We start from the raw sequence: 24,146 nt of genomic DNA, 5'->3' as shown, positions 1-24,146 counted from the left end.
CGCCTTGTGTTGTCGGTGGGTGGCATGCACTATGTGAGTAGTGTATTGGCGTTGTGCTGGGTAGAGTGGGTGGTGCATGAACGACTTGAGAGATGAGATTTTTACACTGGAGCCTTGGAAGGATGACAAACTCTGCCCCCTGTCCTCCCCCCCCCCCCAATCCTGCTCTGGAGAGAACTAGCTCTGGAGCACAAGTGGAACTGCAGGAGCTAACCAAGCCAGGTCTGAGATAAGAGCCCTGCACTAGATTTCTGTGCCCCTAGAATGGAGTCGGGCCCGTGCCCCCGGGAGGAGGGGCAGAACCTGAACTGGAGCCCTGTGGCCCCTGGAGTGGAATATGGCAGGTACTGGGGCACAAGGACTGAAAATGATCCCCAGAATCTCTGCTTCTGGGCAAGGCCGGGAAGCCGGTGGCATCTTTTAAAATTCACAGTGGATTTTTGGAGAAGTTGCCAGCTGAGGGCAAGATTCTAAGCCCCTCCCTCCAACCCCACCCCTGCCCCCCATGATCCAGCCTTCCCCATGCTGGAGCCCCTACAGATGAGCAACTCAGACTTTCAATCCTGGAGACATTAATAAAAGAGACCAGACAAAAACCTTCACGTTCCTTCTCGTGGGTGAGCACGTGCTTCGACTCCGAGATACAGTCCCTGCCTCTTGAAATTAATTCCCCATCCCTGGTGCACTGGCAAAATAACTAATCTGGCTGTGCTGGGTTTGCTGCAGATTTCCTGGTGGACAGAGCCCCCTGCAGGAGGAAAGGGGGAGGAAGGAGGGCACAGAAAGGAGCCATGGAGAGGTTACAGAAAACGGGGATGGTAGGAGAGAGGAAGAGACACAGGGACCCTGCAAACTACAAGGTGGGGAGCGTGTATGAGTCTAACCTGCAATTCCCCTCCTACCTACCACCCCTTGGCTTGTGGGGACTTCTCCCAGTGGGCATCATGGTCTTCCATGGCTCCCTGCCACTTCTCCCCTGGCCTGTTACGACACTCACACACCCCCTCCCGCCTGCATCCAGCTGCTCAGTGCCTTTCTGTGTCCCGATACTGTGCTGAATCATCACCCTGGGTGTGCAGCTTACTAGAGAAGGCAACGTGACATCCTTTGGTATCGTCTGTGCAATTCTTACCTTTTAATGATCATTCCACCCTGCGGCTTGTTTGGGTTTTTTACACAAGAGACCAGAGTTCAAAACACGAGGGCACTGTATGTGCTGGGCATTCCTGTTCTCCCTGCTTCTGGCTGGGGGCAGCTGGGATGCAGAGATCTGCCCCCCTGAAACGGTGCAGCTGAGCGAACCCCGGGAGCGCTGCAGGCTGGGAGAAGACCCTGAAGGCTTCTCTCCAGAGCCTCTGCCCCTGACAGAGACCTGTTTGCCAGGCTCTGAGTACGAGAGACTAGGGAGGTAGAAGAGCAAAGCAAAGTGCACCATTTCTCCTTGTCCCCACCAAACTCCCTTGGCTTCCTTCCTGCAACCCATTATCAATGTACACATATATACACATTGGGGACTTCAGACTATTACTGCTGTCTTCAGGGGCACAGTGTGGAGGAACCTGGAATGGCAGCGTGCAGAGAGGGCTCCCCAGTGCACGGGGTCACGTCCCTTGGGCTCTGGTTTCACACAGGGGTTCTGAACCCCAGTGACGACCTCTCCATGGTCACAGGCCTCTCACTTCTCAGGTTTTTACTTGCGTAGAAGAGATGCAGCTGGCTCTTGAAGTCTGCTGCGGGCTTGGACAATCCTGGGGGGGAGGAAACATTCTTGGGATTCCCCCAGAAGAGCCCACAGGCCTGCTGCCCAGCTCAGTGGCTGGGGAGGGAGTCTGAGAAACCAGACTTCTGCAGGACTGTCCTGGCCAAGGCTGGGGGCTGGAGACCCCTGCAGCCTGTCCAACGTGAGGAGGCCAGCGTGAGGTGTACATAAGGCTATGTCTTGTCGTAGAGCCTCTGTCAGTTCAAGGGCGGGAGAGGCTGTGCCCATAGCCCCGGCCTCCAGATCCACATCTGCATCAACCTACTCCCCTTCAGATTTGAACTCCCGGATTGGAAAGGGAGAAGCCAAATGGGGCTTGCCAGCCATCAGTCATCTTCTGGCCCGTCAGGAGGTAGGAGAAGGTGCTGGTCCCCGAGCGTCCTTCGCTGGTAGAGCCCAGTAGGGGAGGAGATGGCCCAGCGATTAAAGATCATCTGGTCAGCAACGAGCAGGCTGGCAGCTGGCTCAGTTTTTGCTGGCGATCCTTTTCTTACGGGCTGAGACCAGGTCATAGAAGGGATCCTGGGTGATGCTGGTCCTGGATAGAGGAGGAACGAGAGAGAGATTCAGGGCTGGGAAATGACAAGGAAAACCACAAGGGTCTCTCTGAACCTGTAAACAATGGACCCCCTCCCTCCCCAGAACAGGGGATCTGCAGGCCCCTCAGCAGCACCCGGCGCCTCCAACTAGTGTAGTCAGGCTTTGCAGGCCAGAGGAGGAGCCTGAAGGTTCACAGCAAGGGCCTCCAGGCCCTAGATGGCTAATCCATTGGAGCCATAGGTGTGGAGAGGCGAGGAGGTCAGGGACGCCCACAGGTGCTCAAGTGTGAACGTTTATCTCCCTGGGGGCCTATGCCCCTCTGCTCCCTTGCATGTAAAAGAGCTGCTGCCCAAGTGCCCCCCAGAGGCAAGGTGAGGCCTCCAGCTCTGCATGCTGGCACAGCGTAGCCATTCACCTCTCTGCCCACTGGCGCATCACAGGTAGCTCTGGCCTCTGCTAGTGCCATGTCTCCCCTGGCCTGAGCTCACTCCACCCCATTTCACCCTGCCTGGGGGAGCCCTCTTGTCTCCTGCAGGGCCCGTCGCCTTACCGTATCGCCTCAATCCACAGGTCGCGCTCCTCCATTGTGGCTGCCGAGATCTTGTAGGACTGGTGCTTGCCTTCTACCACCTTCCCATCCCCATCTGTCTTGCAGGCTTTGATCTTCTGCCCCTTGCAGTTGGGATTGAAGAGCTCGAAGCAGTTCTGCAGGGAGAGACATGGAGGGGGTCAGGCAGTAAGTCCATTGTTCCGGAGGGCATGCTAAGGGAGTTTGCAGAGGTGGCAGTGGGCTCGTCTGTTCCTGAACTGGGGCCAGGATTTTGCCTGTCATGCTCCAGGCATCTCAGCATCGTTGAGTTAGATTCCAGTAGCTCAGAGGCGTCACAAGTAAAAACCTCCCCACTCTGCACTCAGTGATGCCTGCGCCGCCGTGGCCACCAACCATGTTTTACAGAGAGTGAGAGCGATGGCCGAGAGTCTGGAAAACACCCGGTGGTTTGTGCTGCGTCGCATGCACCCTGCCAGAGACAGTCATACAGGAACATTGCCTAGCAGCTTTTGGGCACCTCTAACAGTACAGGATCACCTGCCATACTGCACTTAACACTGGCTCTGCACAAGGGACAGACAGAAAGGAGAGCAGGTTGAGGTAAGCTTTCCTGGGGAGCCTCTCTAATAGCTCAGCGCTATTTCTTACTCCTAGACTTTAAGGCCAGAAGGGACTATCAGGATCGTCTAGGCTGACCTCCTGCACATCGCAGGCCACAGAACCTCGCCCACCCACTCCTGTGGTAGACCCCCTAACCACTGGCTGAGTAACTGGGGTCCCCAAATCATGCTTTAGAGACTTCAAGTTACAGAGAATCCACCATTTACACTAGTGTAAACCTGCAAGTGACCTGTGCCCCATGCTGTAGGGCAGTGGTCCCCAACCTTTCTGTGGGAATAGCATACTCCTATTCCCAGAAGACTGTGGCGGGCGCCAGACACCCCACTGCCGAGAAGCAGCAGCGGCAAGAAGCATCGCAGCCGAAATGCGGCCAAGGAAAGGCAATGCTTCTCGGCGGCATTTCAGCAGGCGGTTCTCCCGCGGCCGCGCTCGTCAGCGGCATTTCAGTGGTGCAGTGTCCTGCAGGCGCACACAACTGCCCCGATGGGCGCCGTTGCGCCCCTGGGCACCGCATTGGGGACCCCTGCTGTAGGGGAAGGCAAAAAAATCCCCAAGGTCTCTGCCAATCTGATCCAGGGAAAAATTCCTTCCTGACCCCAAATATGAAGATCAGTTGGGCACTGAGCATGTGGGCAAGGCCCACCAGGCAGACACCCTAGAAAGAATCTATTGTAGTAGCTCAGAGCCCTCCCCATCTAGTGTCCCATCACCAGCCGTTGGAGATATTTGCTGCTAGCAGTCGCAGATCTGCCATTTTAGGCAGTCCTGTCACACCATCCCCCCGTCCCCCTAAATTTATCAAGCTCAGTCTTGAAGCCAGTTAGGTTTTTTGCCTCCACTGCTCCCCTTGGAAGGCTGTTCCAGAACATCACTCTTCTGATGGTACGAAACCTTCATCAAATTTCAAGCCTAAACTTGTTGCTGGCCAGTTTATACACTTTCTCCAAAGTAGCTCACTGTGGTGTGGCACAAACTCCTGATGAAGGCACCAAACCCAGAGCCGGGCAGAGAAAGGTGGTTTCGTTTTGGGGAGGATTGCAATATTTCAAAATCTGGTTCCATTCAAACTCAGAACAAAACCCAAACATTTCAGCAGTGTCCTAGAAAGGGAAAGCCCAGGGTCCCCAACTCATAGACAGTGAGCTGGAGAGATGCTGGGTGGGTGAGTGGGCAGGATGGCCAGACGGGTTTCGAAAGCTGCCTGGTTTCTGGAGGAACTCTGTCCAAATTGAACCATCGCCACAGAAAGGTTCAATTTCAACTAGTTGGCAAATTGCCATGAAAAACCTCACAGGAATTTTTCCACCCAGCTCTAACAGAACCCTAGCGTCCCTGGCCTGAAGTCAAGACCCCTGCGCCTTGAGCAATCAGGTCTTGTTCCAGTCCCCGCTCCAGTGTACCAGGAGCTGCTGGAGAGAGGGACACGACTGCCAATAGGCATCTCAATCGTACTGAGCTTGAGACTGATTTTCCACCAGCGTAACCCGAGTAAAGGGCCATTGACTTCCACGCGTTACCGCTGGTCTATAGTGGCGAAACAAAGACTAGAACTGCAGCCTCGCTGACAACCTCAGCAGAGAGGCCAAGCGCTGAGCAGGCTATGGGGACTGAACTCCCCCTGTCACCAGTAGTGGCAGCCCGTCCTAGACAGACCTGAAGCACATCAGCAGGGCTAAGGTGTGTGGGAAGTTTATCCTGCCGCTGCCCATGCTGGGCCTGCCCCTGTCTTGGCGGTAAAGGCGGGGCTTGGTCTCTGCGGCTGTTGAGCCCGTGTTTCTCACCTGCACTCACGTGGAGCTTTAAAGAGAATCTGCCTTGGGTTGGCTCCCGGGGCGGGATTTCCCTACACCCCCCCCATGGGGGTGTTTACCCCCCCTGAATTTCCCCAACGCCCCCCACCCCAGTTTTGTGAATTAGTTACATGCAGGGTTGCCACTTTAGTGATTGTTTGGACATTTGAATGGAAATTGAAACATTAATACACACTTTAAAAGCATATACCGTGTATGATAAAATATGTGTATCTGAAAATGTCTAATAGATTTGAAACATAAACTAGCTTCCTTGTACAGCTGTTTATGACCATGTCAGTGCATTCATTTTGGTGATGTTGGCCAACCTAATAATTTCAAAATATGCTTTGTAAGCAAAGTCTAAATGAGCTCTCCCTGACAGTCAGTGATGAGCTGCGGGGGGAAAGGCTTCAGGACCAGATTGTATTTACATTCACACCTAATCTACCTAGGTATCCAGCAAACAGAGCTGTGTTGCCCAAGTAATAGATTTTGGCTGGGGTTGGGTTACAAATCACTTGAATGCGGGGAGGGGCGGGAGGTGTAATGAAATGTTGTTATTCTTACTGTAGGAGTAAAGGGCAGTAGAACTGCACTTAGCCTGTGCTGATTGAGGGACATCGAGAGAGAGAGAGAGAGAGAGAGAGAGAGAGAGAGAGAGAGAGAGAGAGAGAGAGAGGGTGGGGACAAGTGTTTTGCTTGATGGTTTGCCTGAGTCACAAGTACCTGCCCCTCTCCACTGTTTAAAGACAGAGCTGATTAGGCTCCATAGATAGTCTTTGTTTTGTTAAGTGATCACTACAGCTGAAATCACTTATAATCAAGTCTAAGTGCTTAGACCTGCTGTGGGACAGTGTTTCTGTTGAAGAGACGGCCCAGTCTGCACTAGCAGTGAGGTTCCCCCACTGCGAGCTCAGCTGAAATCACTGAGAGCTGGGTGGAACCTCAAGAGACCAACTCGCAGAGGTCACAGTGGCAGGTGGCAGAGGAAGGTGACAGCGCAGGGCCATTGGCAACAGAGCGATGGCGTGAACGGTGGCACAACCAACAACAGTGGCCAGAGCGAACAGTGAGCAGCTGGAGGAACGAGCAAGGTGCCTTCTTGCCCCCCACCTGGGAGATGAACTCATGGGAAAGCACCTCTGAACTCTGAGTCTCCACTGACCAAGGACAACACCGGTGAGTGTTAATGAGGCTGTTAAGAAAGCTGGAGACACAAGACAGTTCATGCGAACAAACATGGCCGTGGCATCATACTTTCTATTTAAGCAAGAGATACCACACACCACAAACTGGAGGCCAATGTTAAGTGCATTGTCACTTCTTCATCCTGAAGTTGAACACCGGTTCCAAACAAGACCAGCTAATGCTCACTATCTGTCTGCAAGAAACTCAGCTGACTGGCTAGACACATGTGGTGCAACAGTGAAAGACTCTACAGTTGAAAAAGTGAAGAACTCTCTCACCGCATTCAAAAAATGTGCATACATGGCTGATGAATGCACCAATGCAAATGGGCATCAAGTATTAAGTCACTGTGTACGTTATCTTGATGTCAGTGGTAGGCCAGTAGATGCATTTCTAGATATTCAAGTTATAGAAGACACATTGGCTGCATCTGTGACAACCCACATCTTAGAAGAGTTAAATGCTTGTCCATTGGACCCCAAACAGAGGGCTGCTTGTGCATTTGATGGAGCTGCAAACTTCTCTGGAAGACATGGTGGAGCACAAGCTTTGCTCAGAGAAAAGTGTAACCCTAATCTCTCCTATACACACTGCAGAGGCCAGCTAGTCCAACTAGCACTAGTATGAGCTGCAGACTCTTCAAAAGACATTTAAAAAGCTATAAATTTAATGTCTTCATTATATTCTTTTTTCAGCAAGAGTCCAAAAAGACTGAATATCTTGGAAAATACAGAAGATACATTGAGACTGAAGTTCAAATTACTCCAACCTGGGAAAACGCTCTGGCTTTCTCATGAGCGATCCTTGGCTGTTGTCTTAAAATTACTCCAGCCATTATTACTAACTTTGGAAAGTATCTACCAAGATGGGATGGATCTAAGTAGTGAGGCTGGTGGATTACTTTTGCTACTATGTTCAGAGTAGACTATTGCCATTCTCTCATTTGTAGGTCTACTGTTGAAACCACTTGGGTCATTAAACAATGTCATCCAGGCATCTGCTACAAGAATAGTAGATCTTTGTCCAGCACTAGAAGCTACATTTGGATCAATCAGAGAGCTATCCATTGAAAAAGTACTGGAAGAAGCAAAGACTTCAGTCCAGAAGTTGACTAATGAAGGCATTTATATTGAATCCTTAAGTGAAGAGGACAAGAAGTGTTTGTTAAGACAACTGAAAAAGTACACAGACTTGATTCTTAAAAATCTACAACAGCAACTTCTAGATTCTACTCAACCTCTACGTAGCTTTAACAGATCCCTGTCTTATAAAACACCGACAGCTGAGTGGAGTGAGGCACTACCAGCAATGGGGCTGCCATGGGCTCAGGACAGAATAGAGAATTTGAACACAGAGTGGAATATCATACGACGAGTGAATGAAGATTTGACTTCAACTTCTTTTTTATCATCACTAGTGTCTCAACCCGATCTTTGTGCTATGTTTCCTGGGCTGAAAGAAGTAGGAATTCATCTCTTGCTACTCCCAGTCACAACAGCTACAGCTGAGCGTTCTTTTTCATCATTGAATAGAATTTTGTGTTTTGAAAGAAGTCGCCTTCTGCCTGATCATGTGAATGAACTAATGAGCATATCAATTGAAGGAATGGAAGTACCGGACACATGAGAAGCCACCAAAGATGAATGCATTGCATTCAAGAAGTTCATTAACAGAGTTGTGCAAAATTATAACAAGAAACCAAGAAGGATGTAGATGTAGTGCTTCATAAAGTTGAGTAGCCAACTTTAATTTGTGTGATGATTTTAAAGTCTAATAAAATGCTCATGAAACATTTTTCAGTTTTTACTATGGTGCCATACAGCCCACCTTCACCCTCATGGTCTCACCCCTCATTGGCCCTGACTGCCCCCTGCTGTAAATTTGACCCCCCCCCCATTTCAATTCCTGGGGAAAACGTTCAGACACTCTGCCTTCCAAGACAGCAGAGCGCTGCCTGGGACAATGCCACTGAACAGGGCAGGAGGAGATAAACCGGCTAGCGTCTCTGATGACACATGCTTGTTGCGGTACCAAATGGTGGAGACTTACTGGCTTTTTGGGGTCGTCCACCTTCCGAACCGATAGATTCTCCAGGGGGATGATCCCCAGAGGTTCTTTATCCTGGAAGCCAATGAGAAGCAGGTATGAGGGTCTGACATGCTCCCAGCACCCAGCCCAATGACGTGTTTCTCCCCGTTGCCCTGGCATGCACCCCAGAGCATTATGGCAAAGCAGGCCCCCAACAGAAACACACTGGCAAATCAAAGGGGCGCTTGGTGCCCATGGCTATACCTGGCTAGAGTTCTGCCTGACAGAAGGTACCATGTAGTTGATTCTAATCAGTCTGGAATGGCAGCTGTGGGTCATAGCCTGGGCTGGGGGTGGGAATGGGGGGACTCAGTCTGACCGCAGTCCAGGGGTGACAGAGTGGGGTGTATCCCCATCCCTCATTACCCCTGGAAAATACAGCCCCCCTTGGAGAGATCTGCTTGACTGGAGTGCAGCCTTACCGTGGTATATTCAAAGTAGTACAGGCAGTTGTCAGTCAGAATGAACCAGCGGCGCTTCCAGGTCTTCACCCGGCCTCCTAGGGGCAGCAAGATTCAAAGCGTGTCAGTCCCTGACAGCCCCCGCTCACTGCAATCACCCCCTGGAGATCAGTGCTCCGGGATAGACCCTCCGCCCCAGGCTGAACGCACCCCGGGAGCTGGCACAGCTCAGAACTGGGGGAGGGGCGGCACCCTTCTGAGCAGACTGGCTTTGGGAGGCGCAGGCGTGGGCTGGCTAGAGAACAGCCAGGAGGTTTGAACCCTAGGGGTCAGGCTCAGCCCGCGGCAGCAGAAGGAAGGGCGGCTGCTGCAGACCTCCACATGGATGCGTAGGTAACCCTTGGGGTGACGCTCATGGGGGAGAGCTGCACAAGGAGGTGATTTGTACCCAGTTTAAGGAGCCAGCCCTCGCGGCTGGGGTTGAAGAAAGTGTGCGTGAGGTCATTCCCATCGTCCTCCGGGATGGAAAATGGCTCGTTCTTGATGCTCTCGAACAGATTCTGCCCCACAGAAAGAGGGAGAGAAATAAAAAAGCTGACATAGGGTGACCTGACTTAGCTCACTGACATTCCCTACGTATGGATGGACAGGGGTTGCTGGCTACGTGGTACCCCTTAATGCTCATCTCACAGGGACAAAATGGGAGTGGTATGTGTTCGTTCAACATTCCTGTGCCACACACACACACACTCAATGTGTGTACCCACACCTGTAAGTGAGCAATCAGGTGTGGGTACACACACACACGTATGCTTATGCGGCCAGCATGCTATTTTGCACAGACACACAAGCGCAGAGGGTAGCAATGAGAAGCAGACACAAACACACATGTGACCTACCAGGCACGCCCCAGTGCATTGCCCAGCTGTGGGAGGGGGATTCCAGTTTCTCGTCCTGTGCGGGGATGACACTGTGCTACTGGGGTTTGACATCATTTATTATGCAAAGTTCTGAGTAAAAAGTTCCTGCAATTTCCTCCAAACAACTGTCAAGAAGTGACATGACGCCAGAAAGCTGAGCCCTTCACACTGAGGGAGGAGTGGGGCGGAGGGGTGCTAAACAAAGCCAGGGCTGCTGCTGGGGTGGGTGGGTGTCGTGAGCAGTATACAGGGTTCTGGATGCCAAATCATCACTGTGGCCTGTACAAGGGCCCTGATGCCAACCAGCAAAGAGCGCATGGTTATGTAACAATAAATTCCAGCAGGCCTGACAAACTCACTACACCCAACACATGACTGTGAGACTATTTAGCCAAACACTGTCTTGTAAGGTATCATATGAAAACTGATGCCATGCTGGTCATGAAGATCACTCTGTGATGTATGTACAAGTTGTGTATAAAGAGTTGTGTATGCATGCTGGCAATACGTTCTTACAATATTTTGTGGAGGCAGTTGATAAGCAAGCCTGCTTTGGAGAAAGGAATGTGGCTTTACCTGTCAGCATGGATCAAGCTCTGAGACAACAGCATGGCTTGATCACAAGCAAAGGCCAAGGAAAGTACATTTGCCTCCAAAGTGAGTGAGCCAACTGAGAAAGCAAATTGACCAGAGGATGCGGAGCGGGCTTGTGGCCTGCACCCCAAAGAACAAGCAGCTGAGGAGAGGAGCCTTGGGGTTACTTTTCAGAGAATACGTTTCAAAGGTTTTCTGGACTATAAAAAGAAGCAAGGAGCCTCTTTCATTATCCATTCCTTAGGGAACAAAGGGGGAAGCGCGCTCTGACCCTGTGAACGGTGGGTCCTCCTGCCCGAGGGGTGGGGATGCTGATAGCTTGATGGGAGATGTGACAGCTGTTTAGGCGAAGATCGCTGCTTGCTAAGGTTAAGTTTGAGTCACTAGAAAAACGTGAGCTTTTTGTTTTGTTTGTAACCATCTTTCCCTCTTGCTTAGGATCTCTTCAATCTCTGTTCTCTGTTCAGACACTTAGACTTGGTTTTCCTATAGACCAGCTCAGTGCTGCGTATTAAGGTGAAGAGTGTCCTCAGCTGGCTGGTGTGGATTCTATCTCTTTGCAGGCAGCAGCAAACTTGGCATTTCAGTGGGCATCCAGGGCCGGGGCTAGTTGCTCCAGAGGAACACTTTTCCTGGGGGCTTGGGAACGGGTTCACTGAATGTTACCAGCAAGGCCAGGCTAAGACTGGCAGAGTCTGGAGGAGTTTGTTGGTGAGGTGGACAGACAGGGGGGTAACACAGTGGTTTAGAGTTCTGGGCAACCCAAGAAAGAGTCATAATCGCGGCACTGTGCAGGGCCCCTCTCCGCAGGCTAAACCTGAGCAGGAGTCGCTAAACCTTCCACCCCCCCCTCCTACCCCCCCCCCGGGTTTCGTGTGAGAAGGGAGGAGCTGTCATGCTGCCTTCCCTGAGACTCAGCCATGCGGTGGCTGGGCTCCACAGCTCTGGGAATTGCATAAGAAAAGCAGGGTACGCACACAGCATTTGGTCTCCTAGGGCCAGACTTTCTGCCCCCATTTAGGCCCCTGAACAAGGGCCACGGGGTGCTGCTCTGCTCTTTTAGAAACCTGGCCATTAAGGCTCTTCCTTGCCCAAGCCTAACGATGCTCTCTTGTAAGTATGGATCCCCGTCTGGGTACTGATGCTGCCAAGGGAGACAGAGGGGGTGAACCTGCAGGGGGTGCCACCAAGGTCCTCAGAAGAGGGAGGCCTAGCGAGAGGGAGAATGGCCCTCGGGCAATGCAGGAATTCACCATGTAAAATAAATCCCTTGGGGCTTTCTGAGGCTGGGCCAGGGGCACAAGGCCATTCGGGATCAGAGAAACCTGAGCTACAAATGGCATGACGTGTGCAGAAGAGACGCCAGAGTCCTTCCTTGAGCAAATGCCCCTCAGCAAAGACACATGGCATCGCAGAGCCAGGGTCTGAGACCCCTATTCCCGTCAGCACCTTACTCCGTGAGTCGTCCCCTGGGAGTCAATGGGGATGTTCCTGGGTGCTACTCAGTGTGAGTAAGGGGTTCATAATTTGGCCCACAATGACATCATCATCATCATCATCATCATCATCATCATCATCATCATCCCACAGATGCACCGGGCTGTGTACACACACCATGCCCTGAACAGCTTACAGACAAAGGCTGGGGCTAAGGGAGTCAGGTGCCCAGCTCTTTTGGCAAGTTACTGTGCGTTGGGTGCCTCGCTCCATTAGGCAAATTGAAAGTCCCAGCCCTACAAAGGCAGGCATGGCCACACACGGATACACACTCGCAGACACGCACCACGACACATCCCCGACAGACACACCCACCGCTAACCACACTCACACATGCGCACGCGATGCTCTCTCTCTCTGTCACATACACACACAAGCCCCACACTCTCCTGCCCTGCAGCACACCCTGGCCAGCAAGGCCACATTGGCAGGCTCTCTCCAATGCACCTTCCCTGTCCACCAGCCACAGCACATTCTCTCATCTTCCAGACACCCATACCCCCCTCCTGGAGCACACCTGGTCCCCCAGCATGGGAGAGTGGGTGACTAGGGTTGCCAACTTTCTACTCACACAAAACTCAACACCTTTGCCCTGCCACTGCCCCACCCCTCCTCTGAGACCCTGCCCCCGCTCACTCCATTCCCGCCCCCCCCCGTTGCTCGCTCTCCCCACCCTCACTCACTTGCTCATTTTCACGGGCTGGCTCAGGGGGTTGGGGAGTGAGAGGGGGTGAGGGCACTGGCTGTGGGTGCGGGCTCTGGGGTGGGGCCGGGGATGAGGGGTTTGGAGTGCAGGAGAGGGCTCCGTGCTGGGGAGTGGAACCAAGGGGTTTGGACTCAGAGTATGGGAGGGGGCGCCGGGCTGAGGCAAGGGGTTGGGGTATGGGAGAGGGTACTGGCTCTGGGCTGGGGATGTGAGTTCTGGGGTGGGGCCAGAAATGAGGGGTTCAGGGTGCAGTAGGGGGCTCTAAGCTGGGGCAGGGCGTTGGGGTGGAGGGGTGAGGGCTCTGGCTGGGGGTACAGGCTCTGGTGTGGGGCAGGGGATGAGGGATTTGGGGTGCAGGAGGGTGCTTCAGGCTGGGATCGAGGGGTTCGGAGGGTGGGAGGGGGATCAAGACTGGGGCGGGGGGCAGGGCGTGGGGTGGATGAGGGGAGTAGACGCCAGGTGGAACTTACCTCAGGCAGCTCCTGGAAGCAGTGGCATGTCCCCGCTTTGGTTCCTAAGTGAAGGCATGGCCAGGCAGCTTTGTGCGTTGCCATGTCCGCTGGTGCTGCCCCCGCAGATCCCACTGGCTGCGTAATTCCCGGCCAATGGGAGCTGTGGAGCTGGTGCTTGGGGCAGGGGCAGTGTGCAGAGCCCCTTGGTTGCCCCTGCGCCAAGGAGCTAGGGTTGGGGGACATACCGCTGCTTCCGGGAGCCGCGGGGAGCCACAGTAGGCAGGGAGTCTGCCTTAGTCTCGCTGTGCCACCAACCGGACTTTTAACGACCTGGTCAGCACTGCTGACCAGAGCCACTTGGGTCCCTTTTCTACCAGGAGTTCCGGTAAAAAAACAGACACCTGGCAACCCTGTGGGGTGACGCACCTTAGGCCTAGCAGGCCCTTGTCTCCTTGCACTTCCAGAACCACTGAGGAAGGAGGAATATATGGACTCTCCCACTCATGGAGACCATGGATGCTCCAGGAAGGGGCCACCCAGAAATCAGCACGATGCCCCAGGGAGAGGTATTGATGATGTCTTTGGCTGGGTTGGGTATTTCTCCCAGCTCAGTACCCGGCAGCAGGCCAGGTGAGCAGGCAGCAGCACTTACCCGCAGGAGCTCTTCAGGCAGGTCCCCTCCATTGTTGATGCCTCGGTTCATGGCCACAAACCTCTCGAAGGGGGGCTTGTCCTTCACGTTGGGGTTGTGCAGGCTGGTGTTCAGCATGATGACGGAGAAGGAGAGCACATAGCACGTATCTGCCGGTGAGCGAGAGAGCGCCCAGGGCTGTGTGGGTGCCTGGCAGCATCACCACTCCAGACACCCCTGCAGAGGGAACCGTGCTCCTGGGGTTCTGAGGGGAGGCTTCACCGTTCCCACTGGGGCTCTAGCAAGGTTCCTCCTGCAGCGGGAGGAGGCTGTCTCCCTTTGCCTGGGATCTGCTAATGGCCCTTGGATTGCCTGTTCCTTTGGTCTCCAGTACTGAGCACTTGGATCCCATGGAGCCCTCGGAAAGCAGGGAGAGGCTGCTCACCCCACTGGGGTCTGATGGCTGGCACACGGGGCCTGTCAAAGGCCTGCATTGTGCGTGTGGAGGGGACACAAATCCCAGGTGGAGGGTGTGACATTTATTTGCCTCCTTAACCTTGCACCATTATGTGAAGACACTGATTTAGCACAGGTGGCTGTCGATGCTCATAGACTTTAAGGTCAGAAGGGACCATCATGATCACCAGTGGTTCTCAACCTGTGGCCCATGGGCCGCTTGCGGCCCAATCAGCACACAGCTGTGGGCCATATGACATCCTCGGGGCCACACAGATAGTATTGGATGCAGCCCACAATGGTAAATGGGTTGAGAACCACTGTCTGACCTGCAGCACAGATGCTGATTTAGGACAGCGTTGCGGTGGGAGGACACAGTCGCTGGGACACAGTATGAAATGCTGGAACGTGCAGCATGACCGGTGGGTGCTAGGAATACACTGAAAGAGGGGTGGCCTGGGCCGATCATTCCAGGATGTGGAGCTGTGGGCCAAAGACACAAGCCTGATGGTGGTGACAGGCTTTTTCGCTGCTGGGACAGGATGGATTGGGCTGGCTTTATAATGGCTCAGCTACCTGAGTGCAGATCACCAACAGCACTGCTGCTGTCAGATGGCAAGGAGCCACTATCCTAAGCTGTCGGGTGCTGGCAAGGCTTCTGGAGCCAACTGCCTGAAGAGGGACAGTGATGATGGAGTGTGGCATGAGGGGAAAGGAAGGAGAGTGGCAAGAAGGAGGAGGAGAGGCGATTGGCCAGGGGAAAGAAGGAAGAAGAGATCAGACATAACAGGGGAGGAAACGGGAAATCAAGGCAACAAGAGGCAACTCCTTTTGTAGGTAAGAGACTACAAACTAGAGCTAGATCACAGAATCATAGAAGATTAGGGTTGGAAGAGACCTCAGGAGGTCATCTAGTCCAACCTCCTGCTCAAAGCAGGACCAATCCCCAACTAAATCATCCCAGCCAGGGCTTTGTCAAGCGAGGCCTTAAAAACCTATCAGGATGGAGATTCCACACCCCCCCCCCCAGGTAACCCATTCCAGTGCTTCACCACCATCCAAGTGAAACAGTGTTTTCTAATATCCAACCTAAACCTCCCCGACTGCAACTTGAGACCATTGCTCCTTGTTCTGGCATCTGCCACTACTGAGAACAGCCGAGCTCCATCCTCTTTGGAACCCCCTTTCAGGTAGTTGAAAGCAGCTATCAAATCCCCCCTCACTCTTCTCTTCTGCAGACTAAACAAGCCCAGTTCCCTCAGCCCTCCTCATAAGTCATGTGCTCCAACCCCCTAAATATTTTTGTTGCCCTCCGCTGGACTCTCCAATTTGTCCACATCCTTTCTGTAGTGGGGGGCCCCAAAATTGGACGCATTACTCCAGATGTGGCCTCACCAGTGCCGAAGAGAGGGGAATAATCACGTCCCTCAATCTGCTGGCAATGCTCCTACTAATGCAGCCCAATATGCCTTTAGCCTTCTTGGTAACAAGGGGACGCTGTTGACTCATATCCAGCTTCTCACCCACTGTAACCCCTAGGTCCTTTTCTGCAGAACTGCCGCTTAGTCAGTTGGTCCCCAGCCTGTTGCAGTGCATGGGATTCTTCCGTCCTAAGTGCAGGACTCTGCATTTGTCCTTGTTGAACCTCATCAGATTTCTTTTGGCCCAATCCTCCAATTTGTCTAGGTCACTCTGGACCCTATCCCTACCCTCCAGCGTATCTACCTCTCCCCGCCAACTTGGTGTCATCCACGAACTTGCTGAGGGTGAAATCCATCTCATCATCCAAATCATTAATGATCCCCAGCTGGGGTCAATCCACGTAGACTCGACTGACTTCCACGCATGGCCCAGTGGGTTTCTGTCAGTGAAGCGGAGAGCAGGATTGTCCCCTGTTTCTAGAAAAGCCACCTAAGGGTAGGAACTGGCAGAAGTGACAGGGGACCGGGGCCAAATCACCCGATCGAAGGGAAGCTAAAGCTGGAGGTGCCGCCTCTACTGCTCAAACACTATATTTTGTGAGTGGTGGATCATGGCCCCTCTTTAGCAAACAACTGAGCCAATGCTGGCAGCTCATCCCCACTCCCCACCTCTGCAACTACCTGTCGACTGGAAGACTCCTGGGTTACACTGGCAATACCAGTTGGCGAAGGCCTCCATCATCCGATCAATCTTCTGGGCTTCCCCGGGCAGCCGGAAGCTCCACAGGAACTGCCTACAAGGACACCAGGCCCGTGGGCTAGTCACGGAATGGCCAGGCAGGCTCCACGCCCCGAATACACTGGGGCGCCCTCCTTCCTCCCATGGATGTGCGGGGGTCCTCCCTCCACACAGGGAAGGCAACAGGACATCCTCATGTGCAACAGGGGCCCCTTTCTTCCCAAGCCTAGGGACACCCAGCCTAGGACCCAGGCAGCTTTTCCCTCAGCACCCAATGAGACACCCAGCCTGGGAAACAGGGGAACCCTTCCCTCAGCTCCTAGGGCAACAACTAGACACTGTCCTTCAGAAACGGAAACCCTCCCCCAAAACAAGGGAGCAGGACAAGACGCCTGCTCCAGAGCCCAGGGCCTCTCTCCCCACCACGTGGGCATCCAGCAGGACGCTCTCTTAGCAAACGGGGACCTCGCTCCCCAGTGCACAGCCTCAAATGAGATGCCTGCCTCAGGACACAGGCTCCCTCTGCTGGTAGTGCACAAGAGCCCGAGGAGAAGCCCGCATGGGCAATGTGAGAGCTCAATGAGACGCCCGGGTGGTGGTGGGGGGATCCCTCTCCCACAGCACACAGACACTGCCCACGTGGCCACCCCTGAAAACAGCAGGCCCTCTCCCCCCATGCTGGGACACCTCAAGAGGAAGGAGGGGGGCCAACCTATGAAAGAGTAGGATGCTTTTCCCTAATACAGGGAACTGCAGCAAGATCCTCCCAGGGAAATGGGGGTCACACTCCTCAACGCACTGCACAGCAATGGGACACTGCCCCGGGAAGTGGCTTCCCCTGCATTGGTGCAGTCGGACACCCACGTATGAAAATGGGGGCAGGGGTCCCCTCCCAGACAAATGCTTGGGAAGCTCCGTCCCTGCTCTGAGCTGTCTCCCTAGCCCCGGTCCCTCTGGCGTGTGTTCGCTTGCCTTTGCAGCCACGCCTGAGCACCCACTCCAGGCCCCTGCTGCTCTCTGCCTGTGTGCTCACTCACCGTAGTGCCTGCACCAGGTTGAGGTTGGCGAACGGGTGGCATTCCACAAAGGCCTGAAGGATCTGCAGGTTCGCCGGGTCCCTGGTTGAGGGAACAGGGCCAAGTGGGAGGGTGTGGGGAGAGAAGGAGACTGTGACTTTATGATGCAGCCTTACTATGTGACCTAGAGCAGAGCTGGGCTCAGACCCCTCAGAGCTCCGATTCCCCCAGGAACAGCTCTGCACACCCCCTCTCCCTGCTTTCAAAATTCAGCTCCCTTTCCCCCACAAAAAGACACCAGGACCCTTGGCAACGTTGTTACACTGATGCCTTTTCTGCACCGGGGGGTTTGCCCCAAGTACAGCCATCAGCAACTAGTGCAGCTGCCCCAGTGCTAACCCCTTGGATCTACAGGGTAAACAGCCGGAAGCTGAGCTATACAGGGCTTATCTCCCTTTCAAGCAGGGCCGAGCTCCCTCCGTGCAAGTCGCAGCTCTGCCTGTCTACGCTAGGGGTTGCTACAGTTCAGCTACACTGGCGGCAGAAATTGGGCCTAAGGCCTAAGAGAGCTGGATCAGCTAGGGGAGACTCACCTCTCTCCCAGGTAATCCCCAATGGCTGTCTTGTTCAGGCCTTCTCCCTTGTAGAGGAACCTGGCGATCTCTCGCAAGTCTGAGGACAGCACCTTGTGCTCGGTCAAGTACTGGATCCCCTGAGGGAAAAGCACACCCAGGCTGTGAGTGAGGGGGGTCTGGGGGGCTGGGGAAGGACAATTTAATGGGGGGTCCAGCCCAGTCATCTCTGGACATCATGTTTCCCCAGCTCTACAGGCCTCCTCCCAAATCCAGCTACTCCCCCTCCCCCTTGGAACGCAGCTGGGGAGCACACAGCTAGATTTGCTATCTTAATCCCTCCCCTCATGTTCCACATTGGTGCTAATGCTGTACCCATCCCCCTCCCGATCCTGGCCCGGCCCGAGAAACCTACTGTTGGGGTGCTGCCAGGTTCCTGAGCAGAGCTGTGCGGAGAACGGAAAGTCCGTTTCAAACAGGATTCTGAGATTTCAAAGTTTGTCTTTGTTTCATTCCAACGGAACCCCAAAATTTCAAAATTCTCCGCAGAAGAAAATTACACCCCCCTCCCCCCCAAAAAATTCATTTTGGGTCGATCAAAATTTTTCGTGCCCACAAAATTGGTTTGGTTCCATTCTGACTGTTTTTAAAAAGGCATATTCTATTATAATGTACAGCACCATGCACAGTTTAAAACATTCCGAAACGAAACATCTTTTCAAAAGGAAAAATGGAAACATTCCATTCTGAACGGGTCCAAATGGGGTGTTTCAACACCGTTGGAACTCCCCTCCCTTCCCCCCCACACCTTTTTTTCTCTGAAACAGAATTTTGATGAAATCGACATGATTTTGTGAAGCATTTTGATTTCGACAGAGCTGCGTTTTCCAATGGAAAATAGCTCCCTCTACAGGGTTCAGAGTAACAGCCATGTTAGTCTGTATTCGCAAAAAGAAAAGGAGTACTTGTGGCACCTTAGAGACTAACCAATTTATTTGAGCATGAGCTTTCGTGAGCTACAGCTCACTCTACGTTTTCCCAAACATCTCTGTCCCAGAGTAACACCCACTGCCCCTCTCCCGCCCTGGCACCCCTGGGCGGAGTCTGCACTAGCTATGGGTGCAATCCTCCTCTGCGCACAGGGACCAGGACAAAGACCAGGCATCACTAAAGTCCCACGTAGGGCCTCAAAACAGGGCTTGATTTAACTCTACATAAGAGACCGCAAGGGGCTGGATTGCCAGGCGGGAGGTAAATAGAGAGGAGTCCTAATGCTGGTTTGCCGGTACTCTGGAGTGAATGTCACCCAGACTGTGCTCACCCTTTGGTGGGTTGGTGGGTGGTGCCTACAGTTGCTGTGATGGTACAGAAGTGCAGAGGCAGTGTTAGCCCACTGGGGGCTGAAGCAGGAATACCCCCCCCCCCAATACAACACATAATAAAAAGGGAATATGGGGGCCCCTGGAGCTGCTCAGGACCCTAAGCAATTGCTTAGTCTGCCTAGCACCGGCTCTGCTGGAGGGTCCTCTTATGTGTCCTAGTTGGAGGGGGCGGAGGCGTGATGGAAAGTTGGTCAGAGCAGCAGCGGTTGAGCCGGAGCCAGTGAGACGGTTGCTGTGGTTAAAATGATGGGGGCTGATATTACTGTTGCAGCTTGTGGTTTTCTTTGCAGACTGAGTGGTCCAGCAGAGCAGGGGAGGGGAGAGAAAGCGGCCGCTTCTTGTTATTCACATTCACCTCTGCCTTTACACCCTGCTCTGAGTCCCCTGATGGTGGGGTGGGGAGTGCGGGTTGCGCCGGGGGTGGGGGAGGGGGGAGTTATCCAGTGGGTGGGAGACCCAGACTTGCTTTGCAGTCCAAGTCTTAGACTCTCATTCCCAGGCCAGCAGCAGGGGCTGCTTGGCCTGGCTGGGCCTGCTCTGAGTGCGAGAAAGCCTCACATCCTGTTGGGTGACCTCCCTCCCAACCCAGGAATGGGTTTTAGAGGAATCAGCTGACGGGGGTGAGAGAGCCTGGGCTGGGGGCTCTCTGGACTTGGGCTCCCTTGACAGACAGAAGAGTTAGTGGCTGGATTAAGTCTGGCCCTAGATTCATAGATTCAGAGATACTAAGGTCAGAAGGGACCATTATGATCATCTAGTCTGACCTCCTGCACAACGCAGGCCACAGAATTTCACCCACCCACTCCTGCGAAAAACCTCTCACCTATGTCTGAGCTATTGAAGTCCTCAAATCGTGGTTTAAAGACTTCAAGGAGCAGAGAATCCTCCAGCAAGTGACCCGTGCCCCATGCTACAGAGGGAGGCGAAAAACCCCCAGGGCCTCTTCCAACCTGCCCTGGAGGAAAATTCCTTCCCGACCCCAAATATGGCGATCAGCTAAACCCTGAGCATATGGGCAAGATTCACCAGCCAGATACTACAGAAAATTCTTTCCTGGGTAATTCAGATCCCACCCCATCTAATATCCCATGGCCCTGTCTCTCCTCCTCCCATTTCTCTTCTGCTTTGGGGGTGCTTTGATTGACACGTGTCAGCACAATGTGTTATGGGGAGGCAGCATTGCTCAGAGCTCTCAGAAGATATCCTGGTGCAAGGCATGGCCTGGCCGTGCTATGTCAGGCTGGGAAACCAGCTTACCTCCACCTCATCGCCCGTTCCTGGGACCCACCCCACGTGTGTCTGCCCTGATGGCAGAATGAATGTCTTTGGAGTGGGTAATTCGCATCTGATCTATAGTAAAGAGGGGTCCATATGGGATGCCAACAAGCAGCAGTCGGAACAGTACACCTTACCTTTGTGGGGTCCATGTTGAATTTCTTCCGGCCCATGCACAGATCTTTGTCCCTCTGGACCATTTTGCTGCAGATGCAAAGGTGGAGAATCAAGCCTGGCACAAAGAGAAGCAGCCAGCTGTATTCCCCTCCAAGGTGGGGCAGGAGTGGGGCTAAGTTCCCAACAGGAGTTCCCACATCTCAGCTCTGGCTTGCTCCAGGGCCAAGAAGAGAAGCCACCCCCTGCCTTAGAATGTGTCCATCCTAAGGCAGGGGGTGTTAACCCCCATGGAGCCTGGAATCTCTCAAGGGGCTGGTGTTTTACTGACCTCACTGCTCTCTAGTAAAGAGAAATCTCATGAGAGAGAGACTGTGCATGCAAGCGAGCTGTCTCCATAATTTCTCCTGTGTCCAGAAAGATTCCTCTCTCCTGGGACATGCGCCAAAGCCCACTGATGTCAATGGAAAGGATCCAGCTAGGGGTGGTTCCTTCTCCACCCTGAAGAAGAGCCATGCCACCTATGCACCAGAGGAACACCCATGCAATCGCCACCTCCCTGCAGGCATGTGGCTGGATCCTCACCTCTCTTCTGTGCTTTGGAAGCAATCTATCTCTGCAAACACCTGCGCAATCTCCTCCTTCAGCTTCTGTGGGAGGAAGAGACGGGGGTGAGAGCGAGCCAGGGGATGGGAGAGAGACCAGATGTCTCACCTCATCCCTGGGCAGCTGCCAAGCCCGGCTGGTGTGGGCAGGGCCAGCCCAGGTCACTGGCCATTGTCACGGGACCAGCCAGGGTGTCTTATCAAAAAGGGCGCTGATCTTAGGTGGCCTTCTCCACCCATGCTGGACACTGGCTGAAGGCAGGGGCGGGGAGTAAATGTTCTGACCCCTATTGTCAAAAGTGGCTGAAAAGTGGAGTGCAGAGAGAGCCAGGGAGCAAGAGAACAGGGACCCATGTCTGTGCCCACTCTGGAATGGATCCTGGGTGTTGTTCCATGCCCCTTTCCCTGCTGTAGCCGAGCCATGCAGCCAGGAAAGCTGTGCAGAGAGGCAGTGGAACCAGCTACCAAGCAGGGGGAGTCACCTTGGGCTTAGGTGTGCTGATCCTGTATCAAAGGGAGCTGCTTGAGCCCCTGGCATTCAGCAGTTGCCGCACAGACTGGTGAGCTGGTGGGGCTGCTCCTCACTATATTCTACCAGTTAAACATGGAATTCTGCTCCTTTGGACACTTGGACACATCCCGGCCCCTGGTTGGCTGCCTCCGGGTTACAAAGGGAGCCAAGTTTTTTGGGTTTTCTCCATGCCTCTGTTTCCCCTCCCACCCTTTGCCTGGTGAGTTGATTTAGATTTTAAGGCCTTCAAGGCAGGGACTGTCCCTGAGAACATGTTTGTACAGCACCTAGCAGAACGGAGCCCTGAGCTTGGTTACTGTAATACAAATTATTTACTGTTATTATTACTATTTCCTGGCACTATCTTTCAGCTGCTCAATAGGCAATTTGAGATCTACCAGCTGTTTATCTGCAGTGATAATGCACTAAGATTGCTGCAGAAATTCTCCAGGGGACGAAACTCCATCCTGGGACCCGGTTACCTAAGCACCTCCTGCTCCACTGGGCAGTGACTGGTTACCAACCAGCTTTGGGGAGATGACAGATTCAGACTATTGGCCCATCGAGTCCAGTATCTTGTCTCCTGCCACACTGGGTCGGCCCTCTGGTCCATCTACTCAGGTTTCCTGCCTCCTATGTTGACAGTGGCAAGGCAAACAAACAATGCAAACGGACAATTATGTAAGCTGTACCTGGAATGGGGGTGGGGGGTTTGCATTCCTGACTCTGTGGCAATCACTTCACACCGAGAAGCATGAAATGGGATTATTTATCTGGTAGATAATTGGCTTAACCTTCTGTCCTAGTTAAGGCCTTGCACTGCACTCGTCACCTGGGCATTTGGACACCTGCAGATTGTAGGCCAGCTCCTCAACTGATGCAAGTCAACATAGCGCCACCAATCTGGCTCAATAAGCTCTTCAGCAGGTGATGCTGGCAGGCCAGGTGCCAGCTCCTGGGGAGGCCCCTAGGCGTCACTGAACACTGACACATGCATAGCTGGAAACCAGTCTGACTCACTCGGGTATTAGTATTGTTAATATGGGTATTAGATTTAGAGAGATGTGTTTGGACTTTAAGGAATGCTTGTGAGTTGCCGCATGCATTAATCTCACTGGCACTATCTGTACCCCATGCTATAAGGTAATATTTAAGTGTTTGCTAAGAAACTGGAAACCCCCACAGTCAGGAAAGAAGCATTACCAAGCATGAAAATACTAGTTTACCACAAAGGATGTCATCTCCTGCTCAACAGAAGAAGGCCTATAGACAGCAGATGAACCACCGTGGAACATCAGTGGACAAAAGACTTTGCTGACTGTGCCCCCCACACCCATGAAGAGGGGAACTGCACAAACCCTCATCCCATCACAGTTTGAACTCTGAGGGAAGGGAATAAAAATCCCTGACCAGAAGAATCTGTATCACTGTGCTGCTTGGAATTTGGAGAGGGCAGTATTTCTAAGCATAAGCAAGGGATCCCCAAACTGCTTAGCTGGATTAACCCTAAAGGACAGATAGCACCTTTGACCCGGGGTAAGTGACTGGCCCTTTGGGACTGGGAGTAACCTGAACATTACAGCAGCTTCTATTTTTGAAATCTACAATTGTAACTTGTGTGTGTGTGTGTTTACCTGCTTTAACCTTGTCATACCTCCCTTATTTCTTTTTCCTAGTTAATAAACCTTTAGTTAGTTTAAGATAGGTAGGGCCCTACCAAATTCACCATCTATTCTGGTCAATTTCACGGCCAGAGGGTTTTAAAATTGGTCAATTTCATGATTTCAGATGTTTACAACTGAAATTTCAAGGTTTGTAACCATGGGGGGTCCCCACCCAAAATGGGATCATGAAGGATGCGGGGGGGGGTTGCAAAGTTGTAGGTGGGTCCCAAGATTGCTACCTTCACTTCTATGCTATCTCCAGAGCTGAGCTCTGAAGGCACCTCCCTCCCAGCTTCCTGCAGTTAGAGGAGGTTCCTGAGCTAGAGGTGGGTAGGATCTCCCCCATGCTGCTGGGAGCACCCCAGCTGGGGGCTCCTGGCTGCTAGTCCACTCCAGGGACAGATTAAGGCAGGGGCCCTGACCAATTTAGGCCCCCCCCAGGAAAAATGGGTGCCCCAGCCCTGGAAGAAGCCCCAGGGCAGAAGCCCCTACCAGGTCACCCTGAGACCTGGCAGAGCCACAGGGGAAGAAGCCACAAGCCTGGGTGCCCCAAGCCATGGCTGCAGCTGCAGAGCTGAAGCCTCGAGCCCGGACTGCCCCGAGCCCCAGCTGGAGTGGCAGGGGGGCGGAAGTCCCAAGCCCAAGCTGCCC

At 53.3% G+C, this 24,146-nt stretch overlaps 1 protein-coding gene across 1 annotated transcript in view; it reads right to left on the bottom strand.

Moving 5' to 3' along the window:
* Positions 1–1,057: 1,057 nt before the first annotated feature.
* CYTH4 (cytohesin 4) overlaps positions 1,058–24,146 on the bottom strand; it is a 31,167-nt gene continuing 8,078 nt past the window's right edge. Inside the window, exons 3-13 of the mRNA XM_073330250.1 lie at positions 21,301–21,365; positions 20,739–20,805; positions 17,966–18,084; positions 17,394–17,474; positions 16,299–16,411; positions 13,762–13,910; positions 9,389–9,500; positions 8,962–9,038; positions 8,501–8,572; positions 2,850–3,004; positions 1,058–2,297 (exon numbers count right to left, since the gene is read on the bottom strand). Coding sequence (XP_073186351.1) covers positions 2,225–2,297; positions 2,850–3,004; positions 8,501–8,572; positions 8,962–9,038; positions 9,389–9,500; positions 13,762–13,910; positions 16,299–16,411; positions 17,394–17,474; positions 17,966–18,084; positions 20,739–20,805; positions 21,301–21,365 — 1,083 coding nt within the window. The 3' untranslated portion in view covers positions 1,058–2,224. The remainder of the gene's footprint in view (positions 2,298–2,849; positions 3,005–8,500; positions 8,573–8,961; positions 9,039–9,388; positions 9,501–13,761; positions 13,911–16,298; positions 16,412–17,393; positions 17,475–17,965; positions 18,085–20,738; positions 20,806–21,300; positions 21,366–24,146) is intronic.

The sequence above is a fragment of the Lepidochelys kempii genome, chromosome 1 (assembly GCF_965140285.1).
Source record: "Lepidochelys kempii isolate rLepKem1 chromosome 1, rLepKem1.hap1, whole genome shotgun sequence".
Lineage (NCBI taxonomy): Eukaryota > Metazoa > Chordata > Testudines > Cheloniidae > Lepidochelys > Lepidochelys kempii.
This window is presented reverse-complemented; position numbering and strand designations above follow the sequence as displayed.